This window comes from Hippopotamus amphibius, chromosome 12 (genome assembly GCF_030028045.1).
Source record: "Hippopotamus amphibius kiboko isolate mHipAmp2 chromosome 12, mHipAmp2.hap2, whole genome shotgun sequence".
NCBI classification, from domain to species: domain Eukaryota; kingdom Metazoa; phylum Chordata; class Mammalia; order Artiodactyla; family Hippopotamidae; genus Hippopotamus; species Hippopotamus amphibius.
This window is the reverse complement of record NC_080197.1, coordinates 86,527,178-86,547,870: the sequence shown is the minus strand read 5'-3', so window position 1 is coordinate 86,547,870 and position 20,693 is coordinate 86,527,178. Positions and strand designations below refer to the sequence as shown.

General features: G+C 38.0%; 1 protein-coding gene across 4 annotated transcripts in view; it reads left to right on the top strand.

Annotated features, from left to right (window-relative positions):
• The window catches only part of DIP2B (disco interacting protein 2 homolog B), a 215,580-nt gene that overhangs the window by 111,297 nt on the left and 83,590 nt on the right, over positions 1-20,693 (top strand). For all 4 annotated transcript variants that reach the window (XM_057703044.1, XM_057703042.1, XM_057703040.1 and 1 more), the window contains one exon: positions 9,008-9,136. In XM_057703044.1, the coding sequence (XP_057559027.1) occupies positions 9,008-9,136 (129 nt within the window). The remainder of the gene's footprint in view (positions 1-9,007; positions 9,137-20,693) is intronic.

Genomic DNA, 20,693 nt, shown 5'->3' with positions numbered 1-20,693 from the left:
CCTTTATCCCTTCCTTCATATCTCCCATCTCATATTCATTGTGGGCTGTGTGCTCAATGTATTACTTTTGTTGTTACTAAGTCAGCATTGTATTTGCATCACTTTGATTATGTAGATATTATTTGCAGTTAAGTCACTTGGTTTACTAGGATTACACTTTCTTTTCTTTCTCTCTTTCTTCCTTTCTTTCTTTTACAGTTAATCCATCTGTATTGTTATTATTATTATTATTATTATTATTTTTATTTTTGTAGAGACAACTCTGAAGTTTCTCTTCCTGAACTGATGGTTTCCTTGTCCTGCTACGGGCCTTCATTATCATTCTAGTGGTGTTTTGGGAAGGAGTGGGGATGGATGGATGTGTTATTCTGCCTTGTTTAATCAGAATTCTTTATCCTAACATTTCTATGTAAGGATTGTTCAGAATTTGTACAAAGATCATTTCTGTCCGTCCTAAAGATCTCAAAGATGTCAGTACCTCATTTGCTGGTTGTTCACTAGCAATCTGATCAAATGGTCTCTCCCACAGCCTGATTAAAGTGTTGAAACTGGGAGGCCTCCCTCCTCAGCATGGTTCTGAGAAAGAGCCCTGCCTCAGCTCTGTTTTGCAACTCTACGCTATTTAAAACTGCCCTTGAAGTTCAGTGGTGGCATCTTCTCTTGGACCCACATCCTTTGCTCTAGGACATTACTGCATCTTCTGTTTTTGATGGCATTGGTGCACACATTCCATTCTGTCTTCGTGTATTTGAGATCATCTGTGACCTTTGTGTATTTGTTTTCCTTCCTTCATCCTTTAACTTTGTCCTGCTGTCTTTTACTTCATTTGTTTGTCTTCTGCTTCAGAGTAGAATCTCACCTTTTAAATATTCCTTGCTGAGCTAGGTTTCCACATTATTTTTCCCCTGGGCCCTTACCTGCTACCCTTTTAGAGGTAAGACATGTCATTTTATGAATATGGTTATGTGTTGGCATTTTCTAGCTTGTCCTGGTAAGAAGCACTGGTGACCCAAAGGTTTTTCCCACACTTGGATTCCTTTTGTGGTTGCTGCATGTTTTGCTGGAGGGTGTTTGCTCACCAGTGTTCCAGTGTACGTGCATACGCTGCACTTGCCGATTGTTCCCCACCCCTTTCATCACAGCTCTTCTGAGTTCAGTCCTGCCTTGAGATTGAGCAGATGTGTGTATAACCGAGTTAAAGTGAAACAAAAGAAAGCCTTTGTAAGTTTTATCCTCTCTCTCTAAAGGCTCTTCTGATAACTCCTCTCAAGGATAGTCTATGATCCTGTTTTTCTCAATGACCTCCGTGTAATTGTATGAAAATTGTGAGAGGCACAAATTTTTGCATAAAATTTTTGTGGCTTAGAGATACACAGATAAGCAGCCTTCTCAGGTTAACAGTTAACTGTATCCTTTAAGTTGATATCTCTTCATTTTTGTCATGTTATTTTTCCCAACCACCCACTATCATTGGTGAAAGTGAGGAAACAGACAAGATCTTAATTATTTATTTTAACTAGAATTTTGGGTGCCTGCAATGTAAGACCCAGAACTAATTACTGCAGGAGATACAAGATGAATTAAGACCAGCCTCTGACCTCAAGTTTATTTATATTATAAAATAGGAAGGATAAGATAGGTATACGAATGAGAATCATAAAAGATAGAGTGAACTAAGCACTGTAAGAAAGTTCTAAACAAAATATTGTGGAAATTCAAAGGGATATGAACGTAAAACTAGTTATTGAAATCAAGAACAGCATTTTGGAATGCTATAGAACATTCCCAGCTATGTAAATATCAAGTAGACAGAGTGCCTCTTTGTGTGCTAGGGGTGGGATCTATTGTATTTTCTCTGTCACATTTTGTTTTAAAAGTTCCTTCCCAAATGAGGATCACAGCATAATGGAAAGAACGTGGAATATTTTATTCCAGTCCCAGTTCTGCCCTTTCATTTGTTAAGTTTGGAGAGTTATATAGTTGCTGCGAACTGAAGCACACCTTGCAATCTTATCTGTCCCTACATGCCTCATTAGAAGGAAGTCCACTATCTTTCTCTTGGGGCTTCTCTTTCCTCCTGAATTGTCCAAGAACCGCTGGGATACAGGTGGTGCAGGAGGAGAGGTGGTCAGTGCAGCTTCCACACCCAAATGGGAAGAGCCCCATTGTCTGCTGCTGCTCCTCAGTGCCACATGGGGCGCTGCTGAAAACTGATCCTTGCTTTGTGACCAGCAGTGCTGACCCACTTGCTAAAACTGGATCCCGCATCAGTCACTCTGAGGAAGGAGCCCACTCTGCTCGGCTCAGCCAAGGTACGCCACTTGGATTCTCAGGGCAAAGCTCTTGGTATTGTGTTCTTTTAGCCCACGCACAGCCATTTTCCTGATGCCAAGTGGCCCGGCAAGTTTTAGAGACCCAGAACCACCACCCCCACTCCCAGAATCCAGCCCTAGGATTCACCCTAGGCAGGTGGCCCCTTTCCAGACTGCTAATGGGAACTCTCTGATCCCTCCCTTCCCCCAGGCAGTGAGGCAGGTTAATCACCCATCTTTCTGAGGGAGGCTCTCCTCAGTGAGCTCCCAGGGAAGAGTCTCGATGAGTGATTCAAGGTACTTTCACCCTGGGTGGAGGGTGGAGATGGGAATGGAGGCTCTATTTATTAATGATTCAAGATGATTATGGACACACTGTCACTGTAGAAAAACAAATTTAATCTGTGATAGGTGTCCTGCTTCCTTAATGGTATCTATCAGGTAGTGTTATTGTGAAGATAAAACGGGATGGTGTTGTGAAAGTATAAAGAGCCACAGAACTGTATTATCATTGTTATTGTGTCATTTCCTATCTAAATCCCTTCAAAGGCCGCTCCTTTAGTTTAGGACAAGTGACCTGAACCCGCTTTTCTTCTCCAGCCTCATTTTGTCTCACTCCACCTCTTTCACTGTGCTTCAGCCCCACCAGTCTTTCTTCTTAGACTTGTCAAAGTTTTTCTCCCTCACTGGACTTCTACAAATACCCTGCTTTTGTATAAAGCAGCTTCCCCCCTTCTCTGCCTAGCTGAAGCCTATATCAGCATCTCCTTCTAACAGACTGTCCCTGAACCTCTAGTACCAATTAAATTCCTCATTATGTGGGTTCAGAGATCCTTGTCTTTTTTCTTCTCAACGCATATCATGTTGTAAAAGATACATGTGAATGGGTGATCACTTATTTAATACATTTCTTCTCTGACACCAGCACCGAGACCAGTAACCATGTCTGCACTGTTCACTGTAAAAAGTTGAAGCATTATGTTCCCTGGTTCTCAGAGCACATCCTCCTTTCCTCTGTTACTCTTACAGGTGAAAATTCCTGTTAAATCATTGGCAGAGTTGAAAGATAAGAAGCTGAGGTTGGCTTTCTTCCATGTTCCTGAATTGGAGATTTTGCATAGTTTTCTGCCAAACATCAGCTTCTTTTCCAGGTTATCATTGTTATTATGTTCAGACAGTAGAATCATGGAAGACCCTGATGTTTCTTTCTGCCAGAGGACAGTAAATTATGTACATGCTGATCGTTGAGAAAGGGGGCTTTGTGTTGTAGAAGAAATGAAAATTTGTCTAAACTTATTGTTAATAAACATTGTAACATCATCACTATTTAAACATAATGGTGACCCCTAGTGGATATTCTGTATAACAGGCTGAAAGATCCGGGAACCCCCAAACTGAAGTGGTCACTGTGTGTAGTAATCAGTGAGTAATCTTTTTCTTTGGATCTCAAGTATGTTTCACAGTAGAATTTAGAAGTTTTGAAGAAGGCTTGATTTATGAGGTTTGCAGCTCCTTATAGCTCTCTTCTTAACCTATATTTAGTGTCTTTTAAAATTACTTTGATTTTATACATAGCTCTTTCAGTAAACAAAATGGTGAAGAAATGGTAAACTTCTCCAGAGTACCTCATCACTACCTCATCCCAACTACTTAGGGGATTTTATGTCCCCTCCAATCCATATAATTGTATATGAATAGTTTATGTGCACAGTTGTAATTATATACGTAATATTTTGTGTTATTACTTGAGACCTTTTCATGTGTCTGCATAGCCAACAGTTCAACAGGTTTTCAGTTTTCATGGCATATAACATGTATCTCATCACGTTGATACCTTAGTTAATTCTGTCTTTGCTTTTAGCTTCTTACTGTGATAAATGAAACTGCTCACATCTTACTCAAAATATAGAAATCTCTACTTTGGGGCCCCAGGTAATTCCTGAGGTCTGGTTGAAGCGTGAAGCCATCGCAGGGGAATGATTCACCTTGAAGCAGCATCTTGCCTGCCCAGCTGACACTGGACATGCTGTTAAATAATGCCCTGCTGGGCCCCTGTCCCCAGACCCCTTCCTCCTCTTTCAGGAGACCTGAGGTCCCTGTTTCCTGCTTCCTTCTGTGATGAATTGTTGCCCTGGCAAGTAAGCTAAATAAGCAAGTAAGCATTCCAAGATTTTTTTAATCCAACCAGGACATAGTTTCCTCCCTCTCACCTCCAGATATGCATTGAATTACCAATTGCTTTGGGGGGGGAAAAAAGGAGACAATTGATTTTAGAAGATTGGAAAATCCTGCTCACAGTGTCATAATTTATCTAGGAAGCTGAAAACTGGATGTTATTTTAACTTATTTTGTTAAGAATCTGCTCTCTATGATATGACCTTCAAATTAAGAAAATCCAATACCATTTTAGTATATGTGCTGCCGAAGCGAGCACTCCAATACCATTTTTATTTTCTTCTTTATACTTAACTATTACCTTGGTGTTCTATAATGAACATATATTATTTTTATATCCTGAAAAGGAGAACTTTTCTAAATTGTAGAAACCCAGTAAAGCTATGGAAAAATATATAAAACATCCAGTCTCAGCACCTAGACATAATGGTTATTAACATTTTACTGTATTTGCTTTCCATTTTTTTCAATGCACATATAAAATTTATCCGTAAATCTTATGTTTAAAAAAATAAAGCTCCAATACATGGAAATAAAATTTATAAAATAAAATTCATAATAAATTCGAGAGTGATTATTCACATTCAGAAAGATTAGCTACAGAATTTCATCATTAAGCTTCCCTGTTATACTTAAAGTATATTCCTAGGATTCATGTTTGAACCAAGATTGTTCTGTCAGAAATACATGTTTTTGTGGCATTGTGCTTGGGCACCCGAGGAATGTTCAGTGAACAAACTTGTCAGCCACTTATTGAAACTGCAGGTCAACCTTTTGGTTTCATTTCTGGCAAGCTACCTCGAAATGTCTGTCTGAACTTTAGACCCGAAGAGACCTGGTCTGCTTGGATGACTAAATTCCTGAGGGGACTGAGATGAGCTCTGCAGGGCATCATAGTAATGCTGCTTGGTGAATAGCATGTTGTGAGGCTTTTTTTTTTTTTTTGTACCAGTTCAGTAGATCTCTTGGCTAAGTGTCATCTGACTCTCAGTTCTCATCAAATGTCTGTATTTGTGTTACATTTCCTTGTGGTTTGATCTGTGATAACCTCTAGATAACCCGGAGTGGAAATGTTCATTCTCTCGAATTCTTCCTCAAACAAATTTATCAATTCCCAGTTCCCCTATCACTTCCTGATCATTTCTTGGTAAAAATTTTTATTTAGTCCACGTTATCTTCTTTTTCCTAATTAATTACATTGAGAGATACAAAGTAAAAGCATAGTGAGAGTGGAATCAGAAAAAAATACATCAACCTTCTGTTTTTATCCTTTGTGAAATAAGAATCCATATATATTTTTTTTAATCCTTTGGGTTATTAGCTATCTAATTTGAAAGCACCATGTTTCTCAATTAGTGGGGTAGTTTGGTCCATCCTAACAAATCTGCTTATTTAATTAAGAAAAGAAATTAGTGACAGCTAATTCAGTTTTATATTCACTATAACCCTCCAAAAAGTAATACAAAGCTAGTGTTTTAAAATTGGTGCTTTATCTGTTTAAGTCAAACTATTTTCTCTGTGCATGTTTACAGGCAAAGTAACTCATGTGTGCTAATCTGATTTCCTTCCTGTATATATCATCTGACCATACAAATAAAAATAGCCCCTTTCTAATTTTTGTTCTCTATTTAAAGTTAATTGAAATATGTTTTAAATAATTTCTCTAGTGAATGGCTGAAAACTTTATTTGGAAGAGTTTTTTGTAGAATCTTTCATGTGAAAGGGGATGATTTTTTTAAAAAAACCAAAAAAAACAAAAACAAAAACAAACAAACAAACAAAAAAAAACCCCAAAATAAACTGTTATCTAGCCCCTGACTGTAAATCCTGAAGCATTTAGATGCTCCTAAACTAAATTATTAATTCTGATTGCTTTTCTCTTAAGAGCCTTGGGAGAATTTTCATAACCTTTTCTGGTTGAGAAGCTGTGGAGTTAGACCTGGGTTTGAATCCTGACTCTGCCATCCCCTGGTTCTGTCACTTTGGATAAAATAATCCATGTCTCTGTTTTCTTTTTTGTAAAAAGTTGATAGTGATAGTTCTGGCTTTGTAGGGTTTTTGTGAGGAATAAATAAGATATAAACTGTGCAAACTTCTAAATGCTCAGTGCCTACCACAGAGGAAACACTTAAATGTTAGCTTTTATTATTATAGACCAAGGGCTGGAAAGCTTTTTCTGTGAAGGGCCAGACAGTAAATATTTCAGGCTTTGAGGACCATACAGTCTCTGTCGCAACTACTCAACTATGCCTTTACAGAGTGAAAGCAGCCATAGGCTAACAGATGAGTGTGGCTGTGTTCTGATAAAACTGTTTATAAAAACAGACATGAGCTATGGTTTGCTGACCCCTGTTCTAGATAAATAAGACTAACAAATGAAACAAGGTATGAACATATCAAGAATCAGTACAGGTCTTCTGTGAAGTGGATTATCAAGAGGATTTAGGTTGATTAAAAACTTCCATTTATAACCCCAGACATTATACTTAAAAGTCTCAGTGTTGAAACTTGTTCTGCTCAGATAATGTATTTTATAGTAAAAATCTCAACTACCAGGAACCATCAAAAATAAACATTTCTAGATCCATAAGCACTTTAGTAGAGAGCGTGCTAAAATACACTATTCCTTGCCTTCTTAAAAACAGCATATAAAAAGTAGCCTACTTTTAAAAAAGGAAACCTTTTTTATTACATCTTATGACTTTGTGGGTCAGGAATTTGGGCAGGGCTCAGTTGGGTGATTTTTATGCTCCATGTGGTGCCAACTGGGGTCGGTCACTAAGTGCTTTTCACCTGGTCTGACAGGTCCGAGATGGCTTCACTGGCATGTCTGGTGTTTTGGCCGAGGCAGATGGAAGGCTGGGCTCAGCTGGGACTGTGGACTAGAGCTTTTACACATGGCGTCTCCCGCATGCTAACCATTTTTTAAAATTGATATGACTTTGTCATTACACATCTCAGTTCCTATAGTACTGTGATTCCCTCAGCCCTTACTGCGGTTTGTGGGGCTGTTGCTTGCACTCCCCAGACCGCTGTGTTCAGTCTGCTTTTTTATTTTTGAGGCTTCATAAGCCACTTCTTAGCTATGGTCTGGAGCAGTGCATTTGCTGGATAGGTGACATCTTCCTATAGTGGGCACTTAATTTGCTGTGTGTAAGGTACCTTTCTGGGCACAGCTAAATGCTATTTAAGAAACTTAAAATACTCCTTTATTTAAAAAAATTTATTTATTTATTTATTTATTTATTTTTGGCTGCATTGGGTCTTTATTGCTGCCTGTGGGCTTTCTCTAATTGCAGTGGGCAGGGGCTACTCTTCGTTGCGGTGCGGTGGCTTCTCTTGTTGCAGAGCGTGGGCTCTAGAGCACAGGCTCAAGTTGTGGCACATGGGCTTAGTTGCTCCGTGGCATGTGGGATCTTGCCGGATCAGGGCTTGAACCTGTGTCCCCTGAATTGGCAGGTGGGTTCTTAACCACTGCGCCACCAGGGAAGTCCAAGAAACTTAAAATACTCCTTAAAAGAAGAAGCAAATTCCTGCAATATGTGACAACATGAATGAACCTGGAGGACATGATACTCAGTGAATTAAGCCAATCACAGAAGGACAAATACTATATGATTCCACTTATATGAGGAATCTAAAATAGTCAAATTCATAGAAGCAGAGAGTAGAATGGTGGTTGCCAGGGGTTATGGAGTAGGGGAAATGGGGAGTTGCTACTCAGTGGGTAAAAAGTTTTAGTTATACAAGATGAATAAGTTCTGGAGATCTGCTGTACAACATCATGCCTATAGTTTACAGTGCTGTACTGTACACTTAACAATCTGTTAAAAGAGTGTATCTCATGTTAAATATTTTTACTACAGTTATAAGAAAATTATGGTAGGAGCTAACATCCTTTGAAAAAAAGACAGTAAGATGTCAGAACTTAAAAAGTGTTTTTCTTCTGCTTATTTTCTCTTCCCCATATTCTTGTTAAGACAGTATATGTTGGGAGGACAGAGTGTAGGGACAGGCCAGGGACTGGAGAGGGATAAGTTCAGTGGTGACTCCAGTTGGAAGAGGAACTAGTAAGACTTAACTTGAAACTGTGTTTGTACAGTAAGCACCCTAGTTTTGTTTTAATGACATGTTTATTTGGAGTAGCTTATGGGGGGGAGGCTGACGCTCCCCAGGCTATGCTTTGTACAGCTGTGCAGGATTAGGGGCTCATGTGCACCCCACCTCACCCACCATGCTCCCACCTGACCAGTTCTTGGTGTCTCTGGAACGGCCTTTTCACTTACTTGTATCTCCATCACCTGTTGACAGTTACAGCTCCAAAATGATTTGTTGTTGTTGTTTTTTAAGCCTGGATGCCTGTGTATCTTTTTTACGTATGTATATTAAAACTCTCTAACCCTCTACTGGAGATGGGATAATAGTACCTACCTCAAAGTGTTGTGGAAATGCTGTAAAGTGCTCAGAAAACGTTAGCTACTATTGTTATCTGGTAACCATCTTCCAAACTTCCTTTTTAGAAACTGATTCAACAGTGCAGAAAGAACATAGAAACCAGACACCTGCTCCATCTGCAGCTCAAACTTCCGCTCCTTCTAAGTACCACCGAAGTCGATCTGGGGGAGCCAGGGATGAACGATACCGATCAGGTCAGAGGGAACTGAAAACTACCAGTGGCACAGTTTTTTTACTGACTGTGGTATGAACTGTATATCCTGAGAGCTCCTAAAATGTTTGTTTTATTTTTTTTCCCTTGAAGTGCCAACAGGTCTATATTAACTCATTCATCAGTCATTTGTTGAATATCTGTTACGTGCCAGGTGTAGTACTCTTATTTGCTGGGGGTACAGCCCCAAATAAGACATTTCTGCCCTTAAGCACAGAAGGGGAGCCAGGCAAGTACAAAGGCACTGCAAATAAATAAATAAGGCAGAGGCCTAGGATCTTCTGGGATGGTACTGGGAGAACTCAGTAGACTCTGTTGGAGGAGGCAGATCTTTCTGTGCCAGAGCTGTTGATTAGTCTTTTGACTGATGAGCTGGAATAAAAATTCAACAGTGAAATTTCAAATTGGTAAATTCTTAAACTTTATTTCTTCTCACCCCGAAAAAACCCATGGGAAAGGAAAAGGTGATGTGCGGTGGCTGGCAGTGGGGGCATGCTCCTGCCACACCATGTCCAGGGCTGATGAGTGGAAATGAATGAGAGCCTCAGGAGGACATGTGGGGTAGTGAACCTGCCCCACGCCCATCTGCTGTCCACTGCACTAGGACAGTCTCCACAGCATGTTTATTATTTTAAGAACTAGCACATTTAAGCCAGGAGACTAACTGAAATATTTTCTCCAGATTTTTGTCTCCCTTATACCAGCCAAGGTTACCTTATCCTTTTCTTGAATTGAAAAACATGGTGTTATATCACACCTTCTCAGAAATTGCTTTAGAAGAAATGAGGACAAAGACATGGTTATTTTGTGAGCTGATATTATTAGATATATATTTTCACACACTGGAAGGAAGACAGGAATGAGAAGTGTTCAATCAGAAAAATAGAGGTTGCATGCCACAACAGAATTTTCCCTTGTACCTAACCTGGTGCTGAGTGATTAAAGGAGGCTTTCTCAGAGAATAAGACATCTGAAATATGTCATGGCAGACAGACAGAATTAGGGAAATAGCATCAGATAGTAAACCTGAAAGTACTTCATTATGGCTGAAACTTAGAAGGCAAGAGCCCAGAAAGAGGTGGGAGATGAGGCTAGAAAGATGATCAGAGACCAAATCTTGAGGAATCTTGAATACCATCGAAGGATTTTCAGCAGAGCAGTAACGCAGATTTGTAATTTGTTCTAGTAGCGTGTGCCAGCTGCACAGGGCCTAACATATATAAGAGGTAAATAAATATTTTGGAAAAAGGAAGGAATAAAAGTAGTATTAGGGAATAGATTAGAGGGAGGTAAGGCTGAATTTGGAAAAGCGTATCAGGAGCTCTTGTTTGTCACCAAGACCCCAGCCCAATTTCCCAGCACCTGGTGTTGCCTTTCGAGGCTGGGGCTCAGATGGGGCAGCAGCAGGTTCTAACCAATCCAGAAGGGCTCTAGCCTTTACAGCTCACATCTGTGGCCTTCTGGGAATATTTCTGGTTTTTGTTTTAACTTTGACTTTCTGTTTGTTTTTATAGCAGATAACAGAAGGATTAGTAAGGAACCCCAAAGAGGATTCTCTGCTCTCTCTGTCCAAGCTGATCACATAAAGAAAAAAGGCTTTTTACTGAGCTGATTCAGTAGTGTAAAATTTTGATGTTCACCTACTAAAACCCAACTGTCTTTTATACCAATTCTTTCAGATTTACCCCCAGTATCAGAAAGTGTAGTCTGTGAATCAAAACTGGTTAGCAGACTGTGGAGTCTCTTGGTTAGGTGCAGGGGTATTGAAGAGGGTTTAATAGTTGGGCTTTAGATATTTGTTTCACTGGGACTTTTTTTTTTTTTTTTAGGGTAGTAGCGAGAAGGCAGCCAGAGAGGAGGTAAAGTAGGGAACAAAGGAGATTTAAAAACCCTGAAGATATTGAAAGTTATGAGAGTTCTGCAGTACTGTCATGAGGGGGGAACATGAAAGAGAAGGCCTGCAAGCATGAATTTTGGCTGAAACTCACATTTTTCCATGTATTAGGATGTGCCCAACTAAATAGCAAAGAAAAGCTCAGCATGAGCTGAGATTTCTGGCTTTCATGAGTAAGAAGAAATCAGCAGTAGCCGCAGAAGTCGAGCAAATAAGTTGTAGAAGTTTATGAGAGTTGAACTTGGCCTATTTGCCACTCCATTCATAGGAAGGGTTACATTTACATGTCACATGCAAAAATAGCTTCAGAATGGAGGATATGTTTAGGAAAAATTACAAGCATTCATATTAAAGTGATGGGTATACAGGAAGGGTTTAATATTGATTTCAGTGAGTGTAACTTGAAAATCCTCTCTTATTTGGTGGAAGCTTATTAATACCTACAATACTTCAATTATTTCATAATCAAATCTAGATAGACTTTGTTCGTGTTTCAGACATGGTATAAAGGGCTTCTATTTATTCAGAGTTTCAATTATCTGACCTGATTCTATTCTTTGTGCTTAGCCAGGAGGGTCTGACAGTTTGCATACACTAATTTAGTACCTCCTTCTCTTGCCTATTAAAGCAGGATGCATTTTTCTACACACACATTATGGTCACAAGTGTAGAAAATACACAATTGATGCCCAAGATGGAAACTTGTCAGGTGACAAGTGGTTTGACAACCTCTTTAATGTTAATCTTTTGAGCAAATAGCCACCTCAAACAAAACAACAAAAACAAAAAAGGACTTTAAAGGAGTAGTTGTATCACCTTATTCAGCTCAAACATTAGTGCTGGAAAATGAAACCCAGCTTTCTCGTGCTCCTGGCAGAGATGTCCAAAGTCAGCTGTGTCTGGGGACCGAACTTCGAAAGTGATATTTCTATCTAAGATCAAGATGAATTGTATGCTGCTGAATGAGTCAAATCCAGTGACAAGAGTGCCTATTCTTATCGATGAGAGGCTTTGCTAACACAGTAACTGAACATCTCCTTTTGACACAGGTGTATGGGCCAGGGCTTATCATGTTAGAAAATAAATAGGTGGTTTGATTTGTTCTGTGGTCTGATGCTGTGAATCCTTATGGCAGAGAAGAACATGCTTTGTAATTATTAATTATCCAAATGTCATGGGTCTTCTAAAGCTTGACTAATGTGTATAAGTCCCTAGTTTTCGCAGGTTTGCTCTCACGTGTTTCATGTCTCATGCGGCAATATTTTTGGAAGTGTAGTATTTTTAACTAAAAAGTGCGAGCATTTGATGTGCTTTCTGTTGAGAAAGTGCTTTTTTCCCCCAGTATAAGCAATTATTCAGTCGTTTTCCAAAACAGCTAAGAACCATAGTTTCATATAATATAAGAAGGACACTTTTCATATTTTAGCATACCTGAAATTTGGATATCTTTAAACTTTTTTTTTCAGCTGTGCCATGCAGCTTGTGGGATCTTAGCTCCCTGACCAGGGACTGAACCTGGGCCCTCAGCAGTGAGAGTGTGGAGTCCTAACCGCTGGACCACCAGGGAATGCCCTCAGGATATCTTTTTTTTTTTTTAATATATAAGATGGCATCATAGGTTCAGTAAAATATGAAACTCTTGATTCAACTAAGTAAACCTCAGAGACACTAAAATAGTATAATAAATATAAATGCAATATAAAATTATTTCATTTCAGAGGCAAAAGTAGGTTGGTACTATGGCCTTAAAAGTAACAGTACAACAGTTTGGCACTATCTTTTAAACTTTAAATATTCATACACTTTGACCCAGAAATTCTACTTTTAGGAATTTGCACCTACGTACGTACACAAAAATCTATATACAAAAATGTTTGTTTTAGTATCGTTTGTAATAAATACAGTGATTAAATAAGTTATAGTAGGTCCACACAATGGTTCAGTGAAAGCTAGTTTAAAAATTCTGTGAAGGCTCATGGAAAAACAACGAGGTAGATTTATTTGTGCAGATATGGAGAGATGTACAAAATATACTTTTAACTAATAACCGTAAGACAAAGGACTTCCCAGGTGGCGCAGTGGTTAAGAATCCACCTGCTAATGCAGGGGATATGGATTCCATCCCTGGTGTGGGAAGATCCCACGTGCCGTGGAGCAACTAACCCCGTGTGCCACAACTATTGAGCCTGTGCTCTAGAGCCTACAAGCCACAACTAGTGTCACAACTACTGAAGCCCACGTGCCTAGAGCCCGTGCTCTGCAACAAGAGAAGCCACAGCAATGAGAAGCCCGCACACCGCAAGGAAGAGTAGCCCCCGCTTGCCACAACCAGAGAAAACACAGGTGCAGCAACGAAGAGCCAGCACAGCCATAAATAAATAAATAAACAAATAAATAAATTAAATTAAATTAAATTAATGCCAGATAGTATGTAGCATATGATCTAAGTTTTATAAATATTAATACTAATAACTACATATATTGTCATGTACACAGATACAGAAATCTGGAAAAATATGTAGCAAACTATTGAGGTGGGATTATTGTGGAAAGTGATGGGTCTAGGGAAAATTTTCACTGCAGCATTATATGTGTTTGGGTCTTTCCCCAATGTGTATATTAATTTTTTCCATTTTTTTGTGGTGGTAAAATATAATATTCATATAACAAAATTTATGTATATTAATTTTAAACAAAAAAAAACTTTTTTCTTTAAATTGAGGTGTAATTGACATAGAACATGACATTAGTTTCAGGTATATACCATAATGACTTAATATTTGTATGTATTGTGAAGTGACCACCACAATAGGTCTCATTAACATCTGCCACCTTTCGTAGTTACAAATTTTTTTTTCTTGCGATGATGACTTTTAAGACATACTCTCTTAGCAACTTTCAATTATGCAGTACAGTATTATTAGCTATAGTCGCCATTCCATCCCATGACTTATTTATCTTATAACTGGAAGTTTGTAAAAGATAGTTCTTAAATTATCTTTTAAAGTGATATCCCTGGATAAAATATTTAAAACCTTACATCAGTTGTTCTTAATGATTTTCACTCTAAGTGTGGATTCTTCTGACTTAATGCTGGAAGCTAAATGCAATGATAACTACCTCTGTTACCTTAATGAAGAACTTTCTCTCTCTGTCTAAATATGATCTCTGATATGGTGACATTTGCCAAGGTGGCTGCCACTGGCACACCAGGACCATTTTATTTCTTTATTAATACATTTCCTCGTACCAAGGAAGATAGATTGAGTTCAGTTCAGTTAAGCAAGCATTTATTGTAGACCTCCTATGAGTTGAGTACAGCCTAGATGCTAGAGAAACAGAGATGAAAACTGAGGACTCCTTTTTTAAACACAGGAATCTTTTAGACAAGGAAGAGGCAGCATAGAAGAGGGGATGACAGGGAAGGAGCCTGGGCAGTAGACACTGTCGGGGGCAGCTTTCGTGGAGGTGGAAGAGTCTGAGCCATTTTGAAGAGTGAATAGCTGTTTGCTATATAGGTATTCCAGGATAAAGGGACATAATTTGTAAAGGCAAGGAAATGTGAAATGCAGAATTAAAATTTCACTGCTCCTTCCTACCAGCACATAGAGTAGTGCCAAAATTAATGTGATATCGTAATGATCCAGAACTTAATAGTTGCTGCCTCTGCCATAATTAAAAATGTGAAAGTGGTCAGTACCTTAGAAATTGGTAAAAATGGCATGAATACTAATTGGCTTACAAGTAACTCCTTGAACTGTACTTCTCTACTTAAATGACTCAACCTACCCACACATATGCCTTTCAGTCTCTTCTTATCTATCTGTCTGTCTGTCTGTCTGTCTGTAGTAATGTCCTAGCAGGTAAAGGTACTTGGTGCTATTCTGTCCCTGGTCCTTAAAGCCCAGCTCTGCCACTTATGTACCATGTCTTAACCACTTCATAACAACAAACCAAGAATATGACAGCTACTTAAGAAATGTAAAATAACATTTGCCACTTATCTTTTTGGGAAAGATGAAAAAACATGGCCCAATATTGTCCATAGATGTGGGAAAATGGACACTCTCCCACCTTGTTGGTAGAAATGTTATTTCGTTTATTACTAATGAGATTGGACATTTTAGAATGTTTATTTTCCATTTTTGCTTCCTCTGTAAACTACCTGTTCGTCGCTTAAGCCTATTTTTTTCTAAATTGCATTCTTATTTTTTTTTCTTATTTATTTGTAAGAGTTTTTCTAATCCTAGGGAAGCTAACATTTAATTCACTAGAGGCATTAACCAACACAGATAGATAAATCAACTAGAGGTGTAAGAATTAGAAAAGAAGAAATAAAACTGTATTTGTAGTCCCTAGGAGAAGGACTTCCCTAGTGGCACAGTGGTTAAGAATCTGCCTGCCAATGCAAGGGACACGGGTTCGATCCCTGGTCCAGGAAAATCCCACATGCCTCAGAGCAACTAAGCCTGTGCACCACAGCTACTGAGCCTGTGCTCTAGAGCCCACGAGCCGCAACTATTGAGCCCATGTGCCACAACTAGAAGCCTGTGTGCCTAGAGCCCATGCTCCACGACAAGAGAATCTACCACAATGAGAAGCCCGTACACCGCAGCAAAGAGTGGCCCCCTCTTGCCACAGCTAGAGAAAGCCTCCACGTAGCAACAAAGACCCAATGCAACCAAGAAATAAATAAATTTATTTATTTATTTAAAAAAAACAAAACCCAGGAGAATCGATGACAAAACTAATTTAATGAAATAATTTAGTCAAGTAGCAAGATATGAAATTAGTACAGAAATCAGCTTTTATATGTACAAACAATAACTGGTCAAAAGATATAATGGTAGAGCAAACCTCATTTACAAAAGCAGTAAAGAAGATAAAACATATTTAGACATAAACTTCAAGAATATGTAAAACCTTTATAAAGGAAACTCTGAAACACCTTGAATGACACAAAGTAGACATGATAAATAGAAAGGCATCCTTTGTTCTTAGATAAGATGGTTCAACATCACAAAGATTTTAGGACTCCAAAAATTAGTTTGTAAGTTTAATCCAGTCCCAATAAAAACACTATCAGATTTATTTATGGAGCTGGAAAATATATTTTTGAAGTTCATTTTGAAAAATAAACGCGTAAGAATAACTAGGAAACACTGAGAAAGAAAACCTTTGAGAGTGACTGTACCTACTAAATATTAAAACATATTCCAAAGACTGTATGATTGAAATAGTGTGGTATGGCACGCAAATTGGCAGACAGACCACTGGACTAGAATAACAAGTTCAGAAAAAGACCAAAATACATCTTGGATTTATTATATGATAAAGATAGCATTGCAAATCACTTGGGTGAAAAGGTACTTTTTAATAAACGATGCTAGGACAACTGGAAAAAGATGAAGTAAATCCATACCTCACACTATATACAAGCAAAAACTTCAAATGGATCAGAGATCTGCATGTAAAAAAGAAACCACATAAGTACCTAAAAGAAAATATTAGTCAATTTTTTAATAATCTAAGCTTATGGAAAGCCTATGAGAAGCTCTCTGAGATTCAAGATTCAGATGTGATATGACATAAAAAATTCTTTTATCATGGTAAAAACACATAACATAAATTTACCCTCTTAAAGTTTTTAAGTGTACATTATATTGTTAACTATATGCACATTGTTGTACAACAGTTCTTTAGAACCTTTCCATCTTGCATACCTGAAACTTTGTACCTATTGATCAACAACTCTGTTTCTCCTTCCCCCAGCCCCAGCCAACCACCATTTTACTTCCTACATCTATGAATTTGAGTGCTTTAGATGCCTTTTATGAGTGGTATATATTTGGTTTTTTTGTGTGTACGACTGGCTTATTTCACTCAGCATGTCAGTGTTGTAGCATATGACAGGACTTTCTTCTTTTTTAAGGCTGAATAATATTCCACTGTATGTATACACCACATTTTCTTTATCCATCCATCCATTCATGACTATTTAGGTTGCTTCCACATCTTGACTATTATGAATGCACTGCAATGAACATGGTTGTGCAGACATCTCTTCAAGACCCTGCTTTCAATTCTTTTGGATATATACCCAAAAGTAGGATTGTTGTGGGTAGTTCTATTGTTATTTTTTGTGGAACCTTCATACTGTTTTCCATAGCAACTGTAACATTTTACAGTCCCACCAATAGTGCACAAAGATTCCAATTTGTCCACATCCCTGCCAACATTTGTGATTTTTTTTTTTAAAGTAGCCATTTGTTTTCTTTGGAGAAATATCTGTTCAAATCCCTTGCCCATTTAAAATTGGGTTATTTGAGATTTTGTTGTTCTTACTGAGTTGTAGGAGTTCTTTACATATTCTAGATATTAACTCCTTATCCAGTATATGGTTTACAAATATGTTCTCCAATTCAGTAGGTTGCCTTTTCACTCTTCTTTCCTTTGTTGTGTAGAAATTTGCAAGTTTGATGTAGTCCTATTTCTGTTTTTTGCTTTTGTTACCTGTGATATTGGTGTCATATCCAAAAAATTACTACTCATTCCAAGGTCTTAAAGTTTTTTTCCCCTATGTTTTCTTCTAGGAGTTTTATAGCTTCAGGTCTTATGTTTAGGTCTTTAATACATTTTGATTAATTTTTGTATATGGTGAAAGATAAGGGTCTAACTTCATTCTTTTTTTAAATTAAAAAAAATTTTTTTTAAATTAATTATTTTTTGGCTGCATGTGGTGAGCAGGGGCTACTCTTCATTGTGGTGCCCGGGCTCCTCACTGTGGTGGCTTCTCTTGTTGCAGAGCATGGGCTCTAGGTGTGTGGGCTTCAGTAGTTGAGGCACACGGGCTCAGTAGTTGTGGCTCATGGGCTCTAGAGCGCAGGCTCAGTAGTTGTGGCACATAGGCTTAGTTGCTCCTCGGCATGTGGGATCTTCCTGGAGCAGGAATCAAACCTGTGTCCCCTGCATTGGCAGGAGGATTCTTAACCACTCTGCCACCAAGGAAGTCCCTAACTTCATTATTTTACATACTGATATTCCAGTTTATCCAGCACCATTTGTTTCTATCAGGACTATTGTTTCCCCATTGTATAGTCTTGACACCCTTGTTGAAGACCGTTTGACCTTTTGACACTAGAGTGATTTCTGGGCTCTCTGTTCTGTTCCATTGTTCTACACATCTGTCTTGATACCGATATCATGGTCTTGGTTACTGTAACTTTGTAATATGTTTTGAAATCAGGAAGGATGAAGCCTTTAGCTTTGTTTTTCTTTCTCAAGATTGTTTTGGCTATTTGGGGTCTTTTGAGATTCCATATGCATTTGGGAATTTTGTTTTTCTATTTCTTCAAAAGTGCCATTGGGATTTTGATAGAAATTGCATTAAAGCTCTAGATTACTTTGGGTGTGGACATTTTAACAGTATTAAGTCTTCTAACCCATGAAGATGGGATGTCTTTCCACTTACTCATGTCTTTTATTTCTTTCATCAGTGTTTCATAGTGTACAAGTCTTTCATCTCCTTGGTTATGTTTATTTCTAAGTGTTGTATTCTTTTGATGCTATTGTAGATAAGATTTTTTTTCCTTTCTTTTTCAGATGATTTGTTGTTAGTGTTCAGAGACAACTGATTTTTGTATGTTGATTTTCTATCCTGCAGTTGCTAATTTGCTTATCAGTTCTAACAGTTTTTTTGTATGTGAGATCTTTAGGGTTTCCTACATGTAATGTCATGTCATCTACAAACAGAAACAATTTGACTTCTTCTTTTCCAGTTTGGATGCATTTTGTTTCTTTTTCTTGCCTAATTGCTCTGGCTACTGTGTCCATTACTGTGTTGAATAGAGTGGTGAGAGCAGGCACCCTTGCCTTATTTCTGATTTTAGGAGGAAGCTTTTCACTGTCAACTGTGATATTGGTGGTGGGCTTTTCATGTATGATCATTATTATCTTAAGGTAATTTCCTTCTGTTCCTGGTTTGTAGCAGTTTTTATCATGAAAGGATGTTGATTTTGTCAAATGCCTTTTCTGCATCTATTGAGGTGATCATGTGATTTTTGTCCTTTGTTCTACTAGAATATTACATTTATTGATTTTCACATTTGTTGAATCAGCGTAGGTATGTATGTATGGTCTTTTTAATGATCATGCAGTATGGTCCTTTTAATGTGCTGTTGAATTTGGTTTGCTATTATCGTATTCAGGATTTTTGCATTAATATTTGGGGATATTGGTGTGTAGTTTTCTTTTCTTGTAGTATCTTTGTCTGGCTTTGGTATCAGGATAGGGCTGGTCTTATAAAATGAGTTCGGAAGTGTTTTGTCCTCTTTAGGTTTTTGGAAGAGTTTGAGAAGAATTGGTGTTAATTCTTCTTAAAGTGTTTTATAGAAATCTCCAGTGAGACCTGGACTTTTCTTTTTTGGGGGAGGTTTTTGATTACTGAGTCAATCTCCTTATTAGTAATTGGTCTGTTCTGATTTTCTGTTTTTTTCGTGATTTAATCTTGGGAGGTTGTATGTTTTCTAGGGATTTTTCCAATTTTTTAGGTTACCCAATTTATGGTGCATAATTATTGTCTTATGATCTTTTTTGTTCCTATGGCATCAGTTGAAATATTTCCTCTTTCATTTCTGATTTTGCCTCTTCTCTCTTTTTTCTTAATCTAGCTAGTTTTGTCAAGTTTCTTCATCTTTTCAAAAAACCAACTCTTATTTTTGTTGTTTTTGATTGTTTTTTTAATTCTCTGTTGTTTATCTCTATTTATTAAAGGGCTAATATCCTTTACTTATGAAGAACTTTTAAAAATCAAGGGAAAATAAACTGAGAATCCCAATGGAAAAATGGTAAAGTGACATGAACATTCACTTCACTTTCAAACAAATATTAAATAGCTCTAAAATCTTCTGTAAAGATGTTTAATCTCACTAATGATTAAAGGAGTGCAAATTTAAAGTATACTAAGGGAATTCCCTGGCAGTCCAGTGATTAGAACTCCACGCTTCCACTACAGGGGCCATGGGTTTGATCCCTGGTGGGGGAACTAAGGTCCCACATGCCGTGCAGTATGGCCATAAATAAATAAATAAATAAAGTATACTGAGGTACCATTTCTCAGCCTCTGAACTGGCAACAGTGGAAAGGTAGATAACACGCTCTGAAGGTGAGGCTTTGGGGAAACAAGCACAGCTATACATTGCTGATACTACTACAATATGATAAAGTGCTTTGGGTGGGGAAATTGGCAACATGTAACAAAATTTAAAATGTATTCAGTTTTTTATTTAGGAGCCTCACTTATAGGAGCTTATCCTGAAGCTATATTCTCATCATTACAAAAGTATATTTGCACAAGGCTGTTTGTTATATCATTATTTGTAATCGTAAAATATTGGAAACACTTAAATGCCCACATATAGGATAGTAGTTGAATAAACTATGATATACAAGGGAGTGCTATCTATGCTGCTTTATTTTTTAAAATTAATTAATTTATTTATGCTTCGTTGGGTCTCCGTTGCTGCTTGTAGGCTTTCTCTAGTTGCAGCAAAAAGGGGCTGTTCTTCGTTGCTGTGCGTGGGCTTCTCAGTGCTGTGGCTTCTCTTGTTGAAGAGCATGGGCTCTAGGTGCACGGGCTTCAGCAGTT